Source organism: Scomber japonicus, chromosome 19, assembly GCF_027409825.1.
Source record: "Scomber japonicus isolate fScoJap1 chromosome 19, fScoJap1.pri, whole genome shotgun sequence".
Lineage (NCBI taxonomy): Eukaryota > Metazoa > Chordata > Actinopteri > Scombriformes > Scombridae > Scomber > Scomber japonicus.
The window spans coordinates 19,031,351-19,057,212 of record NC_070596.1 but is presented as its reverse complement, the minus strand read 5'-3'; the positions used below and the strand labels follow the sequence as shown (position 1 = coordinate 19,057,212).

The window sequence follows — 25,862 nt, the reverse complement described above, 5'->3', positions numbered from 1 at the left end:
TTGAAATGCTGATGCTCAAAGTCAATTGTGATATCTCTGTCAGCTGTATTTATCATCCTCCTGAACCCTGCAGTGGCTTCCCATATACATATATTTATGTTGTTCTTAGCAATGACAAAAGTCTTATTGTTTGGAGATTTTAATATTCATGTAGATGACCCCACTAAATGTGTTTCAATTTTTTTTGTATGTCTGAAAATTCAAAAACTTATTTGGGAATTCTGTAACTTAAAACAGCATCTATCACATCTCATACCCAAATGACACCACACTTTTTCTTGCAAGGTTATGACTAGGCAAAATTAGAACTTATGAAGAACTGGTGCAGCTGGCTGCTGGTCCCTAGACGTCCCAGTCCATTAGTTGTATGAGACATTATGAGGTTGGGAGGCCTTCTAAGGCTTGGTCCTTAGGAGTAAAGTCCAGAGTAGAGACAGTTAAACCACAGACCTTCAGTTATACCACAGTAAGACCCTTTCATCTCTAATCAGCAAAAGGTGGGCCAGGAAAGAGGTCCCTGATTGGGTTGGAGGAGACATCTGACCCCCTACACTGTTTCTGTCTCCTCTGTTTTTCTTGAGGAAAGAGGAAGTTTGCTTGAGAATATTTTGTACCTGCCAACTTCAGCCAGGTTAGGGTGAGCATCAGCATGTGCATACTCTCTCCAATCTAAAACAATAGAACACACACACACACACATACATAGCCCAGGTCAAACGGCAGACATTTATACCCCACCTCATCCATGACTGCACAGCCTCAGCCCGATTAATTCAGCCTCCAGAGACATGGATCCCCAGGTTAAACAGCAGGCTCATAGCAGAGAGCAGAATGAGCAGGGTTGATAGATGACTACAACCTGGTATCCTGACACGTCTGATAAACGTGAACCTCCAGATCCGCTTTTAAACAATGTAGTCCTACCCACACATTTAACATCCATACTCTGAGACCAGGGAAAAGCTTTCACAATGACTAATAACAAATTCAGTCCCTTTCAGACAAGGAATCTGTAACATTCTTCGGTTCTTTCGGATGATGCTGTGTTTTTCAATATTTGGCACTTGACATACAATTCTAGATACACAGGAAGTTGCATGTTAATGTACATAGAAAGAGATAGTTTGCTCTAAATGTGCTCTTAACTCTTATTTGCTGCTGACACTGCTTAACCATTTGCACTTGGTTTCTTTCAGCCTCAAGTCCAATATGTGAACCAGAGGAAAAGGAAAACACATGGTTCAAAATCAGGAAGTCGCTAATTGGCTGTTGGACCAACTTTGTTCGAGATGACAAGGCAGAGGTCCACATCCTTAACCTGAACTATTCCCCTACGGTGAGTATGTCAAGGTTATACAAATAAGAAGCTTAGTAAATACTGCTAATTATGTAAATGTGAACGAGTGGCAAATATGCATGACATAGACAATAATGCCATAACAACAGTAAATTCCAGTAAATGAAACCCTTTCAATAGATCAGGTAATAATTATGATGCTGAACTGCAACATAATGTAAAATGTTAAAACGTTGCACAATCAACATTATCACAATGTGTCAACCTGTCAAACATAGCTTATTTGCTATTGGAATCCAACGCACCATGTTTTATCATGAGTATGTCATCATATGCTAATAAATGATCCTTTTTAGTTGACAGTATAATATAGCCAGAAGCAGTGTACAAGTGCATGTATTGTACACACCTTGCATACATGTCCCACCTTTTTGGTAATGAAATCTGTCACTCACTATTACACATACAGGGAATTAGTTTGGAGCATAAAATGTGATTAAATTTCACTTTTGTTTACATAAATGGAGAAACTGTCCCATTTCAAGAAATGTGGCATAGCATTAAAATCTAGCAAAGCCAACTGTTGAGGCTGACCCATGTAAATACAAATATGCATCTCTTAAATCAATGGAAGGGTAGGATCATTTTAAAAGAGATGGATTTAAATCTTCTCACCTGACTCTAGAAAAGAAAGTAGATGACTGTAGCAGAACAGAGTACAGTCTGAAACGCTAAGACAATATGGATGACCTGATAGCTCTCCCCTGTATATGGATGCTGATTTCAAATGAGGAGCAGCTGGTTAACAAGGTGAAGGGGTCATGTGATGAGCTGAGGCTGGAAAACTTAGCACTGATGGTTGGCAGGCAAGATAAAAATGGAAGGTCTAGAATAACCTAATGAGAGGTTTGGATGCACAACACAGAGATGAATCAGACAAAAAGGAAGGAGAAGAAGGACGAGGGGAGGAGTTTCAGCATGATTTTGTTGGTATATAACTTAAATTTTGGTTTGTATTATTGTTCCAGATAATATAATACACCTTAATCCTACCCCTTGAACCAGATAAGCCAGAAAAAACTTCATTCCCACATTGTAAAATATGAAACATCTCAAGTTCTATTGTTAGCCAAATAACTAGCTAACCATTAACAGATGCCAGACATAAGGGAAAGATAGGGTTTCCCACTATGTCACAGTTTTTTTTGTTCTTTTGCTTTTATAACAGTCCAGCTATGGAAGTTTGGCTGTGTGTTTGAATGATTTGTTTTCTTCAGCTAAACAAACACACACCATAATTGCAGATTGTTTATTATTGAGTAATTTTGATTGTAAAACTTTTAGCTTTAGTGGATGACATAGAAAAGTCTCTCCAGAAAACTTTTAATCTATGTGTTGTTTTTGCTACGCCAGACTCTATTTTTCACTGTCTAACTTTGTCGGTCAGCTAACATTAGTCATTTCTTTATCAGTGTGCTCTGCTTGTTCTCACTTAGGGTTCATAGTGTATTACCTTCACATAACTTGTGTTAAGCAGCTGCGTTTTATTCTTTACTTCACTGGTTGTTCTTTCTCATTTGTTAGTGATTATGGTGAGGAAAGCTGATGTGTCATGTGCACCACAGCCAAGACACTTTCTGTCAGTTGCTTTTAGGAATACTAGTCCTATTGTATTTTTTATCTCAAGGAAAACCTTCTAAAGTAAACTAAGCTGACAGATACAGTATTCGTGGTTTTCTTTCAGAGTTGATGCTGTTGAGTTTTACATTTCAAGATAGTGAAACTTTTTGTGTTACACAAAATTGATAAACTGATCAAGAGTCTAAGCATTGTGCTGTTGCTGGCTGACTTGATTCCCAGATCCATCACTTTTCTTACTTTAAAAATATGCTATATCAGATGCTGCTTGTTTTAACTAAGTTCTATTATCAACAAGAGTGCCAACATTGTGCAAACTGATTATAGCTTTTCTCTTTCTCAAAGTCTGGGTTATTGGCATAAATGTTATTGAAGTCTTTTACCAAGTTTCATTTAATGGACCACAGTGGTATAGCATATTTAATGGACTGGAAATCAGGAGAAAAAGCTGTTTGATGACAAAACAGATTTAAAGCATATTAGGAGGGAAATGCCCCTCTTGTCTTATTAGCCCTGAAGAGTAAAACCAGGCGTAATATGTTGAGTGGGAGACTAAAAGAGAAATTTAATTGCCAAATAAGTGAGAGTTTGTTCAAAGAGTGGTGCAAGTTGGTGTGGGGTTTGAGGGAGTTTACAAAAGGAATTTGGCTTGGGATCTGTGTTACACAGTCAACGTTTTACAGAGTTAGCATATCCTGTTCTTGTGGGACTATGAGTGGATGTTTTGTCAATTTTAAGAAGAAAGTAGACATGAGATCTTTTGACACAGAACCCTTATCTGCTCTTGACTGAACAGATTTTTCTTGTAAACACAGAGGAAGGGATGGTCTTCATCCCTTGCCAAACTGTCAAGTCAGACGGGAGCTTTGCTCTTGCCCCCCCCCCCCCCCCCCCCCCGTCTTTGTCCTTTAAATTTTCTTATCACCTTCTTTCCCATCCCTTTGTTTTTCATATTGATTTACAGTCTGCCAGGGACAGTTGACTTGCACAGTTTGACTGTGCAGAGAATTATAGAGGGAGCATCAAGGGGCTGCACAGGCCAGGAGAATTCATGGGAGGAGCTGCTTGTACAGGGCCCATTGATGTCACACTCTGGCTTGGGTAGTCAGGGTCTTGGCACAAGGCCTAGTCTAGACCAACGGAGCCAATTCAAGTTAAGGAAGAGAGCCAAAAGAATAACTGGAAACTGCATCAGCAAAGGTCCTTCAAAAAATGCTCTCTCTCAAAAAAAAGAGAAAAAAAACTCTGAAAAGCAAAACAATTGTATCTTGAAAGCACAGGAACAAAAGTAGAAAAGGTGAGTGATCAGGGTCAGCAGCAATCATGATTCAGAGTTCAAAATGAAAGAATGAAAGTCACACAAGGATGAAGGGAGGGCAACCAGACAGAGAGACAATGAAGTTCATTAGGAATGAGTATATAAGGAAAGCACCACTGAGTTATCTCTGCAGGAAGCACAATGAACTCTGTAGGAAATGCCATTCATTAATTTACTGTATGTACGTGTAACATGATTCAGGTGAAAATTTCTGGGAATTTGTTTTTCTGGGAACATTGTGTGGTGATAAGTGGCCATTGATGTTATAATAGTACAGTCCTTCTTATGTTCCTTCTCTCTTCAGGGCAATCAGGATTTATTCATTTTGTAATGAATATATTATGTGCTCAAGATGGAAAGCAAGTGCCTTATCAAAATGTGGTTACCTGCAGTTCTCTTTGCCACAGCCACACAGTATCACACACATTATAAATGCAAAAGCACAGCAAACAGATATGAGTGTGATTTTGTTATGACGGATATAGTGCATTGCACGAATACTGTATATAGCAGCTGTCTCTGTTAGAAGTTGTTATTATTTTCATGCTGAGAAGAGAAAAAAGGCAACAGTGAACAATGTTTTTTTCATAGATGATCCTGACGCCTGGTCCATTCAGTAACAAATGTCAGCATCTTTTCAGCTGGGATGGCATTTCCCCCGTCGGTCAGTTCTCAAAAAGCAAAGACTATACTACTAGAGATATTTATGATGTGCAGTAGCCATTATGCAAAGTACAGTCTGCACAAGGCATTGAGGATATGGTGTGTGTCTCTTTGTGTGTGTGTGTATGTGTGTGTGTGTGTGATGACAGATCCCTCTGTCCATTCGACTCCCTCTTTCCAAATGCGTATGTGTTTTGCTCATAGGCAATTTGTCGGGGGTCTCCTTAGACCTAATTTGTTCTGCATGGGTCTGAAAATTTCCATAGCTCAGGCCTGGCTCATCACAATTCTCTTGGATGACGTTCAACAACATCAGGTAGCAAGTACATTTATTTAATATTAGGGCTTCACACTGTTTCCCAAGCAGACTCATTCTCTTCCCACAGGGCCAGCTCTGAAAACAATCTACCTTCAAATAAACATAATATAACAGAATACAGTATTTGGTATCAAGGGCATCACAAATGGAGAGAAGCAGAAATTTGTATTTATCACTGTGAAATTCCCACAAAAGCCGAACAGTGGACAGATATTTCCAAGCTTTTAAAGTCTTTTGTTCATTTCTAATGTATTGAGACATAAAAATGAACTGATCAAGTCTTTCACTTTTCTAAACCCAATTATCTTGGGGCTATTACAGAAGTAAAAGTAATTAGAAGCAGGATTTATTGGAATTAAGTTAGTCTTAAAATAAATGTCTCTAAACTCAGACTTATAATTCAGCAGTGAAAAGGTTTACTCGCCACCACTTACATCAATAAGACTCAGTGGTACCAGCTTTACCCCACGCAAATGCAGAGCAAGGTAATTAAGGCTGATTCATAAAGTGACTGTGGTGGCGATTAGCGAATCACATCACCATTGTGTTACCCTCAGCTGAAATATGGTTAATGAGGTATTACATTATGTATTAAATTATGGTAATGTGTTTTTTTATTCAGTGTATAACGACCAGGATCAGTCATATGTAGGAGGACAGTGGTTTGCAAATTAAAGAAATACATAAAATAGTAATAAAAATACTGTACCTAAAACTGAGTGATATTGTAGGTTTCTCCAAATTCCTATTATGACTGTAATTAATATTATTACTAATGTCGTAGCACGAGTTGTACTGTTCAAACTCATATTTTTGTCATTATTTCACAGTATAATCACACTATTTCCCACAATTTGAATGTTACAAAGACATTAGCATAAATTAAACAATGCAGCTCATTGCATGTTAGTTAAATAATGAATTTTGATAGCTGTGTAGAGATGTAATAATTGAACCAAGCTGCAATACCCCATTAATGTCTGTGTCAATCGGAGACAGACAGCAAAGGCAGCTTCCTTCCTGTCTATCGACAAACCCTCCTCAAGTGACTGGCGCTGCTTTTTCTGGAGAGATGCATGTGTTGGTATTTCATCTGTAAAAACAAGGATAACTGTCATATCCCCTGCTGATTTTGCTGTATGGTTGAAATGGAATCAAACTTGTACTGAATTAAATTGCATTTGAAACTGTTTTTAAAGTTAGTGCTGGAAGCAAATGTGTCTCTACTCAGTCAGCTGGAGGTCTGTTCATTTAATGACACTGTGTCAGAGTGAGCGAGACTTGTGAATTAGAGGGTGGTTGCATCACTTTTTACACACAAAACAAATGCTGGGTTGAAATTGGCACACTGATTTTGATTCTGTATGAAAAGGTCATAATAATTACTCTTCATTTTCTTTGTATTCTCTCTGTAACTCTGTGTTTGTTTGTCATGGTTGTGAGTTTCCCAAAATTCTCCTACTTTATGTCACACTCTGTAAAATGCATAAAACATATTTATGATGTGTTTCATTTTTAATCTTGGTAGTTTAACCCAAAGAGGATTTCATTACAGTATCCAGTTGACAAGATTACAGAGAGAAATGTATCCTGATACTGTGCTGTATGATAACACAGTTAACAACCATGTAATAGGAGCCAAGCAACTTTAAAGTACTTGAAACATATCAAAGTTTTTTCTTTGTTTGGTTTAATATTGTTATTTGATCTTTGGCTGATTGAACTGCTTCCTCCTGTTAAGAGCTAAAAGGTATGAGCCTGTAAATTGCCACTTTGCTGTGTTTTTAAAAAAATGTTTTACTACTTTATTTGTATAACACATCATGGTACACTTAGCAAAGAAACATTATGGGCAACACAGTAGCTGTCATATGGACAGTTTCACAGTGTGAGTAAAAACTTCTGCAACTTGATTTCTCTCTTATTTACAGCACTGACAGAACTCTCCTTAAACACAATCATAAACTCCAAACTATTGGGATTCTCATAGCACATATAATTAGATGTTAGTAACTCATTAACATCCATAAGCAGTATTGAATCAGCAGCTAAATAAGTGACATATGTAAATATTTAAACATGCAATTTGAACTTAATTAATGGTTGGGTTTTGCTCTTGTCCCTATCAGGATTCAAAAATGTTCGAGGTCGACATGCGCAGCGCCAAGCCAATGAACCTAATCATCACAACACAACACACATCTGGTCTATATGGTGTGCCCTCACTCAATGCTGATACTAAAATTTATGTAAGTAACAACTCTCTTTTTCCTATATCAACTTTCAGACAGTATTCACACCTTGTACTCTTGAGGCTGCAGAATGGATTGATGTGTTTGGAGCATTTGTTATAAAGGGAAATAAAATGCTGATCATGCATATGTACCATAATTTACAATTATATTGTTTGATTCCGTTACTCAGCCTGCTATTGATATAAGAGGTTGTAACATTTGCTAACTAACCATACAAAATTAACAGGCTGTAGGCACACCAGTGTAACTGATTATTTTTTCAGTAATTTATAATTTTTTAAAGTCCTCCAGATGTACTTAGCTCTTGTCTAGTGCCAGCTGTTTTACATACAGTCAAACTGCTCTCTGGGCTTGTTAAAAGAGACAGTGAACCATGTTAGTTTTCTGTAGACATTCCCCAGTGACTGCTGTGCATGAGGCAGTTTGTGTTTCTGTGTTTTTATTAGCCATACTATAAAATCAGTAAGAGAAGTTTACAGTGGTCAGTAAGGAGGGGGGCTGATGGCAACTGCTATAAAATTAATGCTCCAGTGAAATTGGAGATTTTGACTTTTACACACTGCTGTCAGGTTATATATGTGAATTAAACCCAGGGAGACCACAAAATGACTTTTACTCGGGTGCCAGAGTGTGTAGTTAAATAGAGGAAAATAACTGTTATGTGTACAAAAGTGCAGCTTTGACAGTTTAGTCACTGTAGTGAGTCAGACTATTATTGTGAACGCCAATGACCCCAATATGATAAATCAAAATTTGAAACACATATGTTCCTCAGTTTGGTTTTGACAGATAAGTGTTCTTAGAATATGTCAGAGACAGTTATCATCAACTAATTAGCTAATTTCAAACTGGGAAATATGTTAAAACAGCACTGAACCTCCTGTGCTGTTTTATTACATTACTGTGCCAACTTTGTATTGCACACATAGTAGTTTTCAGTGTCATTTTTTTTGTCAAAGTTGTACTTTGTTTTACAAATGACTGCAGAGCTTAGTGTTCTCTTGATTGATGAATTTGTTTGTCACCAGTACCAATCTATATCAGCATGAGGGACAGCATGGAAGTTAAATTTAGACTGAAACTTCATCGAGTATCAAAATCACAGTGAACATTTTATCATCTTTATGTCTTTCTTTTGTGGGTTAAAACCTTTGTAGACTTGAATAGTTTTACAAAAATGATCTGGGGAACACTTAATATGATATATGAGAGTTGGCTGCCAAATATATTAACCTTTTAGATATAAGAAGCTACTAAATCTCACAGTCCTGTTCATGAAGTTTGTCTTGCATATCAGAGTTTATAATTAAAAAAAACCTCTAAAGTGCAAAGGTGTTTGACAGCTGACCCACATATCGGATGTTGTCAGACTTTTTGGAGCCTTCCATTTTTAACTGCTTAAACATAAATTAATTTCATGCTGACAAAAGAGTTAAGATGAATTAATGTTTACTGTGATGATAGCCCATATGTCAACATAATGTCACACTGACATGAATTACAACTTTTGGCTGCTGAGGTGGAAAAAAATGTGTTTTTCAAAACTAAGGATGTCCTCGACACATGGTCAGCATTATTGTAAACTATTTACAGATAAAGATAATTGTTAAAAAATAAATAAATAAATAAATGAAAGCTGGGAGCTGACCAATTACAATGATGAAATATTTATAGGAGTGTCATCAGTTACTGATATGTTGACAGCAGCGTTATAACACATCCTGTATCATGTCCTGCTGAGGGTCTGGACAACATTGTCTGTGACTACAGGATGTTTTTGTGGGATGAGTAGTATCGCTGGGGGATAATAAGTGTTTTACTGCAGATTGCAGTGTAAGAGAAACAGCATCTGTTCTGCTTCTGCAAAAGTACGTCATCAGAATGACAGCTTGGCTCAGTGTCACGATCACAGCTCCTGTTGACTTCCCAAAGTTGAGTAAACAAGGTTGTTTTTTTTAAAAGTGTGAACAGCGACATTTTACATAATCATTGTGTGATAATTATTTTTTTCCATTATGTCTCAATTTGTTATTGCAAAATTAGGTTTTTCACTGTATTACATGCATAATATTGTATCATACTCATCATCCTCCATAGCAAAACATTTGAAAAATCTGGTTTGGATAGTTCTCATAGTCATGAAGGTTATGGTGCTTGTTATGGAGGCACCTATGCAAGGTTATTGATTGAAATTACAGTCGTGAGGTAAAAAGATGAAGCTTAGCATCTGAAACTCTCACATCAATCCCAGACAGACTAATTGGAATCAGAAATCGTCTGTAAACAGAGATACTCTTTTCCCTCAAAACATCCTTGAGATCCTTGAACTTTTCTGAGTCTGCAGAATATCAAGCTGACTCCACAAAGCCTAATCTGAGTTAAATTCTACTGTAATCATTAAAATAATTTCCCATTTTCTTCCCAGCCTTCTTTTCCATGGCCTTGCCCAGGTTCTGTCATGACTGGCTTTCCAGTTGACTGTAGATTTCCCATCAAACGTCAATCAAATATTCATGTAGAAAGGCCAATGACTCCCTCAGGCTTTCTTGGCTTTCACCACTTTTGTCTGTTTTTTTTGCTGTGTGACACAAGGACACAAATAGTTACACACCCTTGACAATTTAGGAGAAGGCTTTCCATTACTTCAGCAAACAAATTCACACTAAATGAAGACTAACAGGATGGTTTACAGAAAATAAGGTTTATGTTTTATACACTTTTACCTCATTTTGGTGGAATGCAGAGCTGTAAAACATTTGTAGTTTGCATTCACTCCAATCTGTAGTTTCAATATTGTGGTTAAGAATGATGAAAAGACGCCTGGAAGAACAGAGGCTGAATTGTTGTCATAATCCAGTATCACACTGTCCATGTGTGTGCAATTTAAAGTTTAAAAAAATAATTTAAACAAAACACAAAAAGTGCATAAAACATGAGCATTTCTTGCATTGCATGCTTTTGGTCAATGATCTTATTACACTGTCCTGTATAAGTATAGTTCCTTCAGTAAAACTGGCTTTGGCTGTGAGTGTTTACAATATGAAGAGGCAGTACTCATACAGCACTTTATTTTCCACTTCTGCCTCTTGACCACTGAAGAAGAGAAGTACAAATGGATGTAGAATCACTACAGTTAAAGGTTGAGCCCAAAAAGGAAACTGGAGCACAGCTTTTCTTTTATTGAATTGTTATTTATTGTGTACATTTTTAAATACGTCTACATGTGTAAAAGCCTCCTGTAGACAATCCCCACTCCTCTTTTCCCAACACCCACCCCTGCCTTCTTATTCATGCAAAGCTTAATGTAAACTCCATTATTTCCCATTGGCTCAGACGAGGAAACAGCAGAGTCTAGTCGATGTGGAATGATGTATATATTTATACCTTGTATGGAGCCAGATTCCAGCCGACTGTGGTGACGCACAAAGCTAAAAAAGGTCCCATTTCCTGGCCCCACTCAGGAAGCAAAGGAAAGACCTTGGCTCCAACAGGGTTGTGCAACTGGGCTCGTGGACACTTAACCATAATAAACATTTCTTTTTAACAGGCCCCTGCTAAGAGAATAGAGGGAGAGTTGGGTGGAGGGTAAAAAAAGAAATAGAAGATAATGAGAGGACAAAATTTGAGCAGATATGAGGAAAATATGAATAAATACAAAGCTGACTCACTCAGGTCTTGTGGTATTTTTGTAATAGGTAACAGACAGACTCATGCCTTTTAGGACATAGGTGATTCTGAATCGGTAGTTTCTGAAAGTTGGTTTTAATGAAACTAATTGGAATAACCCTGGCTCTATTTTCCAGGTAGCCAATGACTCCAGGTTGACAATGTATGGTGTGAAATTTCCCGAAAATATCCACAAGGTAGACTTCCCCAATCAAGATGAGGAACTAGTCAAGTGGGCAACACAGACATTTGGGGGTGTGACTTCATTCACCACTGTCCGAAATCTCAGAAAATTCAACTTTACAGGAACAGAAGGTGAGCATTAACTTTGTAACCTGACTTATAATTTATTAACACCATTTGCACACTTCAAGGGTTTCTCCTGAATACTCTGACTTGTAGGCTTTATTGATGGGCTGATGAGGGTTAATTTCAAAGTCTGTTAACATTGCATAATTATTATCCTAGGTTTTTAGGTTATTTAATTATTTATATTAGGGTCTATTTTTAATGTTATTTATTTTGTATGCTGCTGGACCTGAGTAACAAATGTCATTCCTTCATGTTTTTAACATGTATGAATGACAATAAAACTGAACTGAACTGAACTGAACATATGAAGGGAGGATACATGTACCACAGTATTACAGGATTCCATCAGATCGCTACAATACTCTATAGTATTGTAAATTACTATCTGCCTGTCTAAGCATCTCAGATTTATCGTCCTTTGCACCCATGATTTTTTTTTAATCTGGAATTTGCTATCAGCATCTTTGTTTGGTTGATGAGAGAAAAGTGATTACAGTCAGTGCACCATACAGCTTACATAACTCAGCAACGAGGCACCAGTACAGTAATCAAGAATGGATGTAGTGTTGTTTTTAGAGCTCTCTCTGTAAAATGCATCACTATATCTTACCCATTATCTAAAGTGTGTATGAAAACCCTTTGTGATGAAATTACTGAGAAAACACAGTGCTTTAATGTCCACATTGCACTGAAATTGTGAAGTCCATACTGCACTGAAAATCCCCTTTTAGTGCCTGCAAGTTCTGCCTCTTAATTTTCATAGAAATAAATTAGATAAACAAAAAGAAAATATGACTATACAGTATGCCAACCACAATGATTTCCAGTGTGGCCATCAGTTTATAGGAAAATAAGCCTCAAAACTACACTCCTTTTGCAAGAGGGGCTGTTTTTCAACCATAGTTACACAAACCAAACAACTTACAAGTATATCTCAGAGGATGAGTTTTTACAGAGTTGACTGAGAGAGTGACAACAAAAACAACAACTACAACAATATACCCCATGCAGTTTAATATTTGCAATCTTCTATGTATGGGCCAAACACCAGCTGTCATACAGCCTTTCTCCTACAAGGCCTACATTAAACCAATGATGGAATATACAGTCTAATGAAATATATCACTGTGTCACAATTCTACTTAAAGCTTCCCTGTGGAGTCTTCAACCTCTAGTAAAGCTACAGAGCAGTTTATATTATTTTATTTCGAGTGTTCAGGGATGAAGATGACTGCTAGCTAGTTGTTACTGTATATTGTTTAGAATATTCCCTGTGACCATATATTTTTATAGGACAGGCAAATTGCATTTCATCATATAGGGACCATCAGTTCCTCACGTAATGTTTTCATCAATGTTGTAGGCAAACTCATACTTTCACATATGTACATACTAATACTGCCCATACTAATTCACACTAACTTGAGGATCTGGGCAGGCTTGTGAATAAACCTTCCAGCAATTATGTTACCATTAAACATATGGAGCATTAATCATGCTGAGGGAATGTTTTGCTCTGTATATTCCACAGAGTAATGCTGCATGTTTGAAACACAATTATATCTACCGGTACATAAGTATTGACAAAGTTTCCATATGGTAAGGTCTCAAGCAGTTAGTGCTGGGGACTCTCTCAGTGTTGACGAGGTGTCATTGCATATGATAAAACATTTGGAAGCTGTGGACTAATAGCCACTGATGTTGAAGATGGAAGCATAAAAACAGAAGCTCTATGATCCAAAGTAAGCATCCATGGCTAAATGAAGGCTGGACTTTAAAGATATTATTGGCTGCTATTTCCAGCGGGTTTTCAGTGCAAGCACAATTATTTCCCAAAAAAGCCTTCTTATGGCATTTTGAGCGAAGGCAAAGCTTTGACATGGGTTTAGATAGGAGTTGATGATGCTGGAATTGTGTTGGCTGCTATTAGTAGTCTAGGAAATAAAAAGATCATAGCATTTTGGACTAATTTAATTCTAATCTCTCTCCTTATGATTGCCTGGGCTTCTATAGGTCTATGAACTATAGAGTCTTAAGAATATTTCTCTTTTCTCATTTTAAATGTATTTAAATTGTGAGGAAATGGTCAGCTACTCTTAGTTTTTAGCTCAGTGAATTATTGAACAGTTTACAACGCTAGCGGTATCCATTGGCCTTTACTGGGGTGTTAGGTGAACCTGAGTAGGCCTTGTTGTAGGTGTTTGAAAAATGTTTGTGGCCAAGTTGAAGGCTGGCTGTGTAGAGTAATAGAACATATGCACATTTCTCTGAGGTTTCTTGAATGTCTCAATGTGATTTGATATATTAATGTTATGCTATTAATAGTGGAAAAATGTAGTCACACAATAAGCAATTTTGATACTACTTTTGAATTTGAACTAGATGCCCAGCTACAACCCAATCATGAAACCAAATGTAGTTTCATGAGATATTGCATTCAAGATCTATATAATTGCAAATCCTCATTCCCTGTAGGCTTGAAAACGGACACAAATTTGGTAGTTTCCGGTCAGTTTTAAATCCAGGTCAGTTTACCAGGTACAACTAACTTCTACAGTTGGAAAAAAGCTCTCAAATCACTCCTGTATCATAATCTACTCCACTGTACATCCAAGTGCCCAGCATGTAAAATATGCTGTCACATGTTTCACACTGCTTCTCTGCGGGAAACTGATGTCATCCCCATTTTCAGTACCACATTTTAAAGCCAAACAAAATGTATGTAGCCATTTGACCAAAGCCTCAGAGTGCATCTGTAAACCATCAGTTGACATTATTTGGTTAAAAGCTAAGCATATGAACTCTCATGGTCTCATTGGTCTTATGTAGACTGGACTATGGCTCCCTAGTGCTGGGTAGTGAGTAAGACAATGTATACTAATGTCAGTTCTGTCACCAGCTGTACTGAACAGAAATAGTCTCTCATAGAGCATCACTCAATGAAACAAATTTGTGAAATAAATATAAGAAAGCAGGCTTTAATTGTAATTTCTAGTGTACTACCTTACTGTCCCGTACTGGCAGTCCATTTGTAATAGCTGATGCCTTCTTTATTATACAGGTTATGCTTGCAAAAATAATATTTTTTTTCTCATAATTTCAATTGAAATGTGATTATTATTTCATATTAATGTATGTGATTTTACAGGAACCAAACCTGGCTCTCGTGACTGCATACTTGACAATGAAGATTCATCAGCGAAACACTTTGTGGAGATTGACTCCGTCCCAACATCAAAATCTTGCTTCCCAAAGCAGGAGAACCCCAGTGTTAAGCTTCATATCATAAATATCCCAGAGAATGCCAACATTTGGTAAACATAATGATCTTATTCATCATTGTGCTATCTTTATGGAAGATATTCTCTTGTAATTTCTGATTCTTCATGTTTCAGCAATGTATCACTTCGCATTGGCACAATTGGGACCACGACCAAGTTGTTCCTAAGAGGTCCTCAGGGCACCATATGGAGCTTCTTCAACCCAAAGGATGCATCATTTATGGTAAGCTCATACAAACAGTCCACTTGTTAAAGCACAGAGAGTTGTTGTTCCACAATAACATTAGATTAGAGGATAAAGACTCCACTGTATGAGATTACATTGTTATAATTAGTGCAATAAAGCTCACTTAATAATAAAGCTAGAGTAAATTATTTCCTACATGAAATAAGCTTTTCAATACCTGTGAAATTCAGCATATCATTGACTGACTACTTGTACATGACATTTATTTCAATTTGTCTTTCTACAGTCTAACAATGAGATTAAGCTGCCCAACATGGGTTTAATCCCGCCCATTGTTACACTGATCAATGACAGTGCAGAGGATGTGCAAAGGACGGTCTTAAGTATTATGAATGTCAGGTCTTTCACCAGCTACACTGAAATCAAACCAGAGAGTTCTACACTTTTACTGGTTTTTGAAGACAAAGAAACCCCTGCAGGTAAGAAGATAAAAGGCAAAACAATGTTTTCAACTTTGAGACTTTTTCTACAAAAAGAGTACTGGGGTATTGCATGTATAGCCCACATATAAAACAAGTTACACAATCCTAGAAGTGAGATGAGAAATCATGAGGATAGAGACTGGTATTATAATCACAGCAAAATAAATATTGTTATTGATAATGGGTGTAATCACCGTCGTCATCACTATCACATTCAAAATATTATTTTGCATGCTGCTAGACTGCAATTTTAAAATGCCCTTGTGATGACATTCAGTGCTTTTTTAACTACTCAGAATAAGCCCTATATTTTTTTGCTATCTCCTAAAATAAGATTTGTCTTAAGGCTGGTGTTGACCCCAAAAAGAGTGGTATATTTGCAAAGAGTGCACAGAAAAAGACAGCACTCTGTATTAAATACAATATAAATTCAAGACCGTGATGACATTGAAATGTATGGCTAATTTTTTGCTGATCCATTTCTCTCTCAGATACAGTACCAAGTCCAGTCATTTCAGTTACAACCCGTGCCCCTGATCACATGCCTCTGAAGATGCAGCTATATGCCTCCCCAGATTACCGCGTTCCCCTGGCCCCTAAGGCCAAGGTGCTAAGTGACAAGAGAATTTATGCAGAGGTAAGAACCTGTGCACCCTCTTGTTTGGATCTCATGTTTCCTTACTCAGCTCCTGCTCAGAAATAGCTTATGTTTTTAGAACAGTTAAGTTATTTGACTTTTTTTGAAAAAGTTGTATTGCACATAAATTATGAAACTCATCAGCTCTTTCCACATATGAAAGGAAGCTGCAAAGGAGAGATTAAGTCTAACTAAATGCCAGAAAGTAGCTTTGAGAAGAAAGTTAGCCAATGAATTAGATTAAGTTAAAGAGTTTACACTATTATCAATGTACTCTGTAATTTCATTCATTCTGTTACTTCGGGATAATAATGACATAACAGAGACAATGGACCTCATGCAACAAGCACTTGATGAACAGTACAGTGCTCTTAAAATGCACGTACAAGAAATTGAAGAGCATTTGTGGCATTTCCTCAGTTTTCTTGTACTTGGAATTTTCTTTTATGTATGAATGAAATTTATGAGTGGTCCAGGTCTGTCATGCACATCATGAATAGATCATATTTACCTAGTACCGAACAAGCTAAATTTATATTCTACTTACCATTTATGATTTTTATGGCCATATATTGGAGCAGCAACTTCTACATTTCAGTAGTTGTTGGAGACTTCTCTCACTCTGACAGCTGCCTCTGTGTCTCTCTTCATGTCTCTGTCCAGTTTCATCTTGTGTTGCATATGACAGTTTAACATCACCTGCAGACTATAATATTCTCCTCTAATATTTCTGTGACTGTCACATCACTTGAATGCCTCCCATCATGGAGCGCTTTGCTTTGGAAAGTCATTTATGATCTAATTTCACATCAAAGCATTCCCTCTTTATTTTTGTCACAATGCAGAGCTGTTCGGATGACATGTTAGCTGGATTCATGTTTTCTAATTGTTTTGGGTCTCCTACTGTCACTCATAAATTTGTTATGCGTTTGTCTGTCAATTTCTGTAAGCAGGACTTGAAGCTGCGTGGTGTTTTTACTCTTTGAGAACTTTTTGTAAATGAAACCTAGCCACAAACGGAGCGGAACATAGAGCCTTAAATGGCAACCCAAGGAATTGTGATCATGCTTATGATCACATCTCACATTTGTGCACCTACTCATAAATAGGTGACAATCATAAGTCTGAAAAAAATTGATTTTGGAATTAGTTCATGCAATTACGAGAATGTATTATTATTATCTTCCTCTTATTGCTTTGTACAAGAACAAATATGGAAGAAAAATAAGAAAACATTCATGCGTGATTCCCATTTTGACAGTTTCTACAGCAGTAAGTCTTATTACATATAACACGTTCAATCAATGTCTCTCTGTTCTTGGTTATTCCCAGACATTTCTAAAACTTGCCGTTATTTCTTGCATTAGTATTTGTCAGTTGGCATAATCCATATTAAGCTTTTTAAAATGTTGTCATTGAGTTTTAATGTAAATATTACTGTAAGCATGTCACATGTCATGTTATACTGTTGTGTCTAAGAGGTTCAAAAAGAAAATCAGCCAATGTCTGAGGAGAATGATTGAATGGATGAATTACTTGATGTCTCTGAAAGGCTTCTATATTGGTTTATAAATGCTAAATACTTCGCCATGCTCAGCTGATGCCCATTTGACAGATCTTACTCCAGTTTATTGAATGTTTTCTGTGTTTCCATTAGATTTCAGGGAACACTTTTGGAAATATGGTTTTGACCATCAAAGTGAACAGTTGCTTTCTGCGCCCCATGGAGCTCTATCCTGCAATGGAGCTACCCTTCATTCCAGAGACCTGCTCCTCGAGTTCATGTCCCAACAGCACACGTATCAGCTTTTCATTAGATCATCTCCAAGAGCTGACATCCACCACGTGGAATGTGGAATGTCCTGTCAACCTTTGCTTCAATGATGTAGGTTCTTTTTTCTTGTTTTTCTTCTTTCTTCTTTTTTCTTTCCAATATGTCAAGGGACATTGCTTTTATTTATAAATAGATGTGTAAATTAAAATTACTAAAGTGATATGTTTGACAGCTCAATGGCTCTGCACTGAAAAAACCTGTGTTACAGCCTTCTTATGGTAACCTTAAATATATTGTCCGGTTTAATTTGTAAAATATTCATAGTGAAAGTAATGTTAATGTGGATCTACTGCAGTGGAAATATTTGGACAGGATTTGGCCTCTTTTTGTTTCCAGCATGATGAAATTACTGAAGCTTAAATGCAGCATATATCATGACCTTTTCGGTTTGTTGATAAGCTGTTTTCTTTGACCTGCTCACTAGGTTTGCGCGAATGGAGGAAGCGCAAAGGCGTCTCTGGAAGTTACCCAGCCATGTCTGCAACCACCATGTGAGTTCAATTTAAACTCCAAAATATGGAATACATATCAGTAGATTTTTGAATTGTCTACTTTGAAACTGACAATACTTGCCAGCATTAGGTCAGATTTGTGGCCACATCTTTAGCAGCTTTAATATTTTCCACATTTTGCATTTTCTATATTTTTATGATCTTCTACACACATTCTATAACACATAGTTAACATAGAGATATTGCACTAAATACAAATGTTTTAATAGGCTACCAGGACCCAGTTTATTGTTTTTTTTCTTCTAGTAATTCTCCTCTCTGTTTCTTAATATAAATAATAAAAAAGGACACAATTAAATATGATATTCTGTAGTGATGTAAAGGAAGAGGCAGTTAAGTAGAGAAACAGTTTTTTACACCACTATGAAGTATAAATATGATGTTCTTTTTTCTTGATTTTGTGATAGATCACGTTTAAAAATATTTTTTATTTCTCTTCCATTAATGAAAATGCAACAAACACAACAGATGTAGAGAGGTCCTGTCTCATAAATGATCCATACAAAATTGTAGGAACAGTTGTCCTGATGGTGGTGCTGTAGCAGTTGCCTGAGTTTATTTATTTATTTTTGTCACAAAGCCTTGCTATGAAGATGAATGTTTCATATTTAATTCTCATCTAACAGTAAACTCTCTGAACTCTCACAAGAAAAAAACAACAAAACAAAACAAAAAAACTTTTAAATTACCTTTTTTGCCTCGAGGACTTAATTACTAGTCTGGATTCTTGGTCAGTATGTTTGCTGCTTGCCGCTATAATTTTCATTCCTATTGTTGCTTTCTGTGCACAACAAATACTGTGCAGGCGGTTGTCATAGCAGTGAACTCAGGATATGCAGTGAAGGCAGTAAGTGGGTGCAGGGCAGGGTCTCGTCCTTTAGGAAGGTCTGGAGGCTGACCTTGTGGCCACAATCAGAAGTAATGGCCCTCATGGGAGGGGGCTGAAGTCCTTTGTGTTTCCAAGGGGGTCTGACTGTCTTGCTGTCCAAACACAGGCAGTGGGCCTGATTCTATTGTTGGACCAACAGTCAACATAGTTGACTCAAATAAGGAAATATGTTGTCTTCAAAGAAAGGATGGATGATTAATTTCTAGGAAAATGATTCAATTTCTGAGCCAAATGATACAAGGAAGTAGATGCTGATTAAATGGGGGAAAACCTGGAGTTTGTCATACTTGCTTGTAAAGCTGATAGTGGATTTGTATATTTTTTATGCTTCCTTTATCCTCCACCTCTATCAAGAAGAGAAGGGTAAAGGTTGGTATGACAGTGTTGCCGGATATGCGGTGGGGAAGCTGACTAAACTATTCATCCATGATTTCCTGTGTCCTGTTTGTTATCCTCATTGCTGTTTTGCTTTATCTTACGTAATTGGAAATATTTCCCTGAAGACTACAGTAGGACTCACTGAAATACAGGGATGGAACTAGCTCTGAAGGAAGATCTTTTTTTGGTAGGTCTGATTTTGTAGTTTCTTTTATTGGCAAGTGTCATAGATACAAGGGTTATCTCAGCAGGGCCAGCAGACTACATTCTGCTGTGAGGCATCACTGGGCAGCACTGAGTGCTCCATTCAGCAATCCTTCCTGTTTGGTAGTTTCCATACAGAAGGCTCCAGGGAGTCACAGCAAAGGCATGCTGTCTGCCTCCTCCTCTCCACCTGCACAGGAGCTTCTGCTTCCTGCTCCTGTTTATTCAGCTTTGCTGTCAAAGCCACACTTATACAAACTAACACAGCAACTGATTATAGAAAAACCTCTCAAAAGAAAGCCTCCAAGAGTAACTGTGATGTTTCTGGCCCATTCAGGGTCCTCACTGACTGATCAACAAACTGGGTTGGCTGTCTGAGATGCAATCAGCTGAAATGCCCACAAGATGTCACTATTTCAGTGCTCTGAACATTTAATTCAGCTGATATTTGGTATTGTTTAATACAAATATCAGTATTATAGTGTTTAAATGAAATTAGGCCCTTTGGAGTCACATATATACAATTTAAAGCTTACAACTCCTATAATGTCCATACAGTTTATGGTCATACATCAAGGCTTACTGCAGAGGCAGGTACAACACTTTACACACAATAATTGAAATGCACATGATGCACAGACTGGTGGCATGTTTCCTGTCATCTGTCCTCCATGTCCTCTCTTTAATGTACTTCAGGAGAGGCGAGCTGTATTGTATGAGGTCCTGTACATAGCCTAGCACATTCCACCAGGAGGCAGGAGGCAGCAGAGGTAGGTGAGAGAAACTTGTGAAAAGGTGATGATAGGTTTCTTCCAAATGTTCAGGATACTTGTGGCATCTCTACAGGCAGCAGATGAAGGGGAAAAGGAAAAGTGTGTGCTTACACACCATTTTACTGATATGTGGTGACTTGCTTACTTGCATGTTTTCAGACAAATCTGTTTCAAGTGTGGGTAAAAAATGTAAGTCTAGAACCAGTTTTGCAATTCACTTCAGCCAGGCTAGATACAGCACACACTGAACTGGTCAAAGTTTAGATGATAGTAACTTTTTAAACTTCCCAAACAGCTTTCTATATCAGAACCATTTAAAAAATGATGTTCGTTAAACATTTTAAGGACATTTTTTTTTATCGATTTAAAGATATTTGCATGTTTCTTCAGCTTGAAAATCTGAAGTAAGTCAGTTGTTGGTAGAGTTTGAAGGTGACATTTATGTGAAGGGTTGAACTGTAAATGACCTATTTTACATGCATCTTGAAATTACGTCAATCTAATGACGTTGGTAATTCATTCATGGCCTTGCCAGGCTATATATGCCATACTGTATGTCATAGGCTTTAGTGTTTGCCTGTTCTCATACTCTTTCAGAGCTGCTTTGAGGGACAGGGATTTTTTTTATTGCTGCTGGCTCACAGTTTTCTATTAAGTTTGTTAGCAGTGAAGCACATTGTGTGGGACAAGCCAACACAGCCAAAGAACAATACCAGTGCCAGACTTGATTGTAAATCGACATTTGTATCATTGAGTCAGAACCGAGAAAATTATTTACTTTTTTATTTCAGTAAGGCTGAGATCTAACCCAACACTAGTAAAGAATTTAATACACTAAATGTATTATTTAGTGTATGTGCTTTGCTTGTATTGTCATGGTAACTAGGAGCAGGGGGGAGAAAAAAGAGCAAGGGCTGTACCATATTTTTAATCATTTTCAAATCTATAGCATGAATTGTTAAATCTTTGAGGCTGCTGTTAGTCTTGGCTCATGCCAGTTAGAAATGGACTTAATATTGGTTGGTAGCTGCCCATCACAGTGAACATTGTTTCTTTTTTTTGTAAATAATTAATCAACCATGCATACGTATTTGAAAACAGGGACTATTTCATCCAAAGAGGCTCCTAGAGCCTGAATTTGAGATTCAGTTGCCTAAAAACATTGTATGCACTAGACACACTATTTTACAGGAAAATCCATCACTGGAAGCGAGCACTTTCCCTTCATGTCTGGAGTGGATCTCCAGTGAAAATAACCAATGCAATTAGGTTTCAGACATCCTTGAACTTTTACTATTTTCCAGATTAATATGTTATATATTTTTATTATATTCGAAAAATATACCGTATAAACTTGCATGTGTTGTGTTGACAACATGCAACTATATTTGAACATTCACTGGGATGTCAATATAGTTCTTAACTTGGTGTATACATTGGAAAGTGCTCTGTTCATCTGTAAAATATACCAAGTTGTAGTTGTTGGGGTAAAACATGCAAAACCACAGGTGAGGTTGATTAAAGAGGTGTGACTTGTCTTTGTTGTGATTGTTGTTGTTTGACTGAAGCGTGCATACATTGTTCTTTTCATATGTATGTTTCAGCTCCACCATGCTTTGATTTTGGCCTACCTGGGGTTCTGGGCATCGCATTTGGAGGGTTTCTGATTGGAGTTCTACTTATTGGAGCACTGTGGTTTATCAAAATGAAAACAGGTAAATGTAACAGTAGTGATTTTTCTATTTTTGCTTGACTGTAGAACTGGATTGTCTGGATTTGAAATGATCTCTGATGATGATTCTGCTTTATTCAGGGTACCCAACTGGGCTGGACATGAGCTCAACTGCAGCAAATCTTCCTGGTGAGGAATTTATCTTTTCCTTTGATCAAGTTTCATTTCTTTTGGTCAGGCTCTTACTGGCTTTTCTCTCCTCTCTCTTCAGGATGTCCCTGCTCAGGAGCAAAACGACAACCTGTTTCCACCAACCCTTCCCCCTCTGAGAACAGCAGCGCCAACGCAAGCATTGGAAGCACCCAGAGCACACCGACCAGCAGCATGGCATGAGATTATGGTAATCTCCACCACCAGCAGGGCCACCATCTCCCTTCAAAGTCACCTATACGGGTTTTGTGCTTTTGTATTTTTTAAATAATGCTTAAAAGGCATTTTTGCCCCCCTTACTCCCCCTTTAAATTCTCATTAAAAAGCACAGCCCATGTCTTTGACACACAAGCCTGGAATGGATGTGATCTGGGAGTTTGTAATGGTGGGAGTAGGGGGGTGACGGATAACAGAAGTCTAATCAATGGCTTCTGACGCTCACCTCTGCTGCCTCTCTGTAAAGTCAAGCTCCTAGACAGGAAGTTAAAGAGGGCAAGAGAAGAAAAAATTGGCTCCCAGCAACAGGAAAAACAAACCATATCCCCCAAGAGCTAACAGGAAATTCACTGCATTCCTTTCAATGAATTGTGCTTGTGTGATCACAGCACAATAATAGTTAGACAGGAGACAAACCAGTCAAAAGGCTGACTTTGAAAAACAGATGAAAAGCTGTTTTGCATTCACATTTAAGCGACAAAAATAAGAACGGCTTTTGGCCAGGTCAGTCCTTAAAAATTATCCACAACATCTCTGGGACTGAAAACCTCAACATGTTAGGATCTCACACAAGTCAATGAAATGCTCGCTCCAAGGGGTATTTGCCTTAATTGGTATTCGAGGTCAATAGTTAATAGCTACCTCCTATTATTTAGAAGTCTGGAGCTAAGTTTAAACTTAACACTAGATTTCTCTGGTGAATCGATCTTATTTTCTGCCTTTTTACATTGTTTATTCTGTGTCACTTAAGGTGAAACTTGTTGACCTTTCAGGTCATTTGTAGCTCATGGAAAAAAAAGTTGTGGTGCAATTCAGTGCTGTTCAATTGCTTTATCAAGGTCTTCATATCAAAAGAGTTTCCCCCCAGTATTTATCTAGAGTTACAGAGAAATATATTTGATTTCCTATTTGCTGTACTCAACAAATCATCATAAATTGCATTTATGGCCCAAAGGTAGCAATAAATTATGAACCATTAAGAAAAAGTACTCTTATTTATGTGAGCTCAGAAATAATCACTCTTATAATGTACAATACCGCATGCAGAGATAAATGGCTGTATTCAGAGCTGAGTAATGTCCCTGTAATGAGGAGTTAGCACCAAAACTCAGGCCTCAGACTCACATATCGACCTAAGCACCACTCATACAGCTACGCCCACGGGGTGGAGTTTCCCCAAAATACACTGTCTGGAGGTGATATCCAGTACTTTTCCTCTGCACAACATCCACTCACACCGGAATCTGTAATAAGTCCATCACCACTGCCAGACAGTTTTTTGTAACCACAATTCTTCTACATAAAATTGATGTGTTTGTGGCAACAGACACTAACATACAAAAAAAGCCTTTATGTGCTGTATTAAAATGTTTTTTGCTGGTGTATTGACCATCCTATAGACCCAGATAATGCTGTTTGCAGTGTATTATTCTGTCCTATATTCGAAGATCAAGGCTTGACATAAAGAAAGTATAAACTGTCCACCCTGCTTCCTCATATTTAATGTCTTTCCATTCAAAATATAGCCAGCCACTAATGTTCAGCTCTGTCTTATGATTGAGGATGAGTGTGCAGAAGGGAAAGAATTTTTAGACCTCTAATGGATATTACGGACCAGCAACACATTCAGAGTTTCCGCTTTGACAAACAAGCCATCCTTGATCTCTACTACATGCTGAAGAGTTGTCACCTCACTATTGGGCTGGGGGTGTATAGATACTAACAATAGACTGAAATATTCTATTCTGAATGTCATATTTAATTGGTATTTGTTATGCAGAAGAAAATTAAATCTGTGAGATTTTGTTCAAGCCAAACAGATAAAACCTGACAAAATCAGTTGTGTGGACTATCATGGAAAATTTGTTCATCTAAATTTAAAAACCTGCAAGGTCCCCTTACTGAACTTTTATCACATTTATTTCATTTTTAAACTGCCCATTTAAGTCACAAGCTCTGAATACAGCCCATTTAGACTGCTTAGTATAATCAATAGTAATCAACAGTTTCAGTATGAGAGCTACATTTTTACTACAATTCATCAATCAGTTGTATTTTAACCTCATGAACTATATTTTTAAAACTAGTTTTATTCTCAGCTGTCTCATGACAAACATTATGATATGGAAATCAGTGCCTTGTTAAAATTGTTGACTTCTGCTTCCTACAATTGATAGGCTGCATCAGCCATTGCAGTGCTAATGCTAGACAGAGGCTGTATAGATGCATTTTGGCGGCTTTCATTAGGGCTACACCAGTAGATGGACGGTTGATCCGTGAACCCACTATTTGTTTCACTGTACAAATGTAAATGTATTTGATGTTTTTATTACCACTCTTTTCACATCTATAAAAATATTCTCATGTCACATCAAGTCTTTTGGTATGGGTAAGCAGGCGATGTTTCAAAAAAGATTAAAAAAAACAATTTGTAACCAAATAGCTGTGTTAAAAGCACCCAAAATGTGATGATAAAGGTTTTCTTTATATACCTTTGATACACTGATGTATTTTTACTGATGCATATACTGTATATTCACATTCCCAATAGTCACTCACTTTCAGATTTGGACTGTTAAAGTAATTTATTCACCTTCAAACTTAACCTGAAAAGAAGATAGGTATTTTCCAAACCAACTATGCATTTGTAAAATGTTTCCTCATTGTCTGTATTTGAACTAACTAACCTATTCCCTCTCTCTCATTCACTGGGTGTGTGCGTGTACATTTTCCTGTGCACGTCTGATTTTCTTTGTGTATTTGTGGTATGACAGAGAACAAAGAGGGCCAGTACAAATTGCCACTTGAGTATTTGTGCAATATGATGAGGTAAACTTGTATGTAATATCTATATGTAGTTTTTTTTGTTTTGTTTTTGTACCATGTTTTTTTTTGTAAAAGTGTTTAAACTATTTCCCTAACTTGCTTTGTTCTTTTCTGCATTTGAAGAACTGGGACAAACCCTAATCAAGGCACTTATTAAATGTACAAGATATGTTTTTTTTATTTGAATAGTTTTTTCCAACATTTAAAAAAAAAAAATCTCTACAGACAGTACATTCAGTTTGTTGGTTTTACCTGTTTGACTTATCACTTAACATTAAGATTCTCCTGGGGTT

General features: G+C 37.2%; 1 protein-coding gene across 1 annotated transcript in view; it reads left to right on the top strand.

Moving 5' to 3' along the window:
* Positions 1-25,232, top strand: part of eng (endoglin) — a 40,506-nt gene extending 15,274 nt beyond the window's left edge. The window contains exons 3-14 of the mRNA XM_053340096.1: positions 1,197-1,336; positions 7,365-7,484; positions 11,294-11,471; positions 14,617-14,782; positions 14,864-14,972; positions 15,223-15,415; positions 15,910-16,055; positions 17,713-17,940; positions 18,314-18,380; positions 22,250-22,360; positions 22,459-22,506; positions 22,589-25,232. Coding sequence (XP_053196071.1) covers positions 1,197-1,336; positions 7,365-7,484; positions 11,294-11,471; positions 14,617-14,782; positions 14,864-14,972; positions 15,223-15,415; positions 15,910-16,055; positions 17,713-17,940; positions 18,314-18,380; positions 22,250-22,360; positions 22,459-22,506; positions 22,589-22,710 — 1,628 coding nt within the window. The 3' untranslated portion in view covers positions 22,711-25,232. The remainder of the gene's footprint in view (positions 1-1,196; positions 1,337-7,364; positions 7,485-11,293; positions 11,472-14,616; positions 14,783-14,863; positions 14,973-15,222; positions 15,416-15,909; positions 16,056-17,712; positions 17,941-18,313; positions 18,381-22,249; positions 22,361-22,458; positions 22,507-22,588) is intronic.
* Positions 25,233-25,862: the final 630 nt, after the last annotated feature.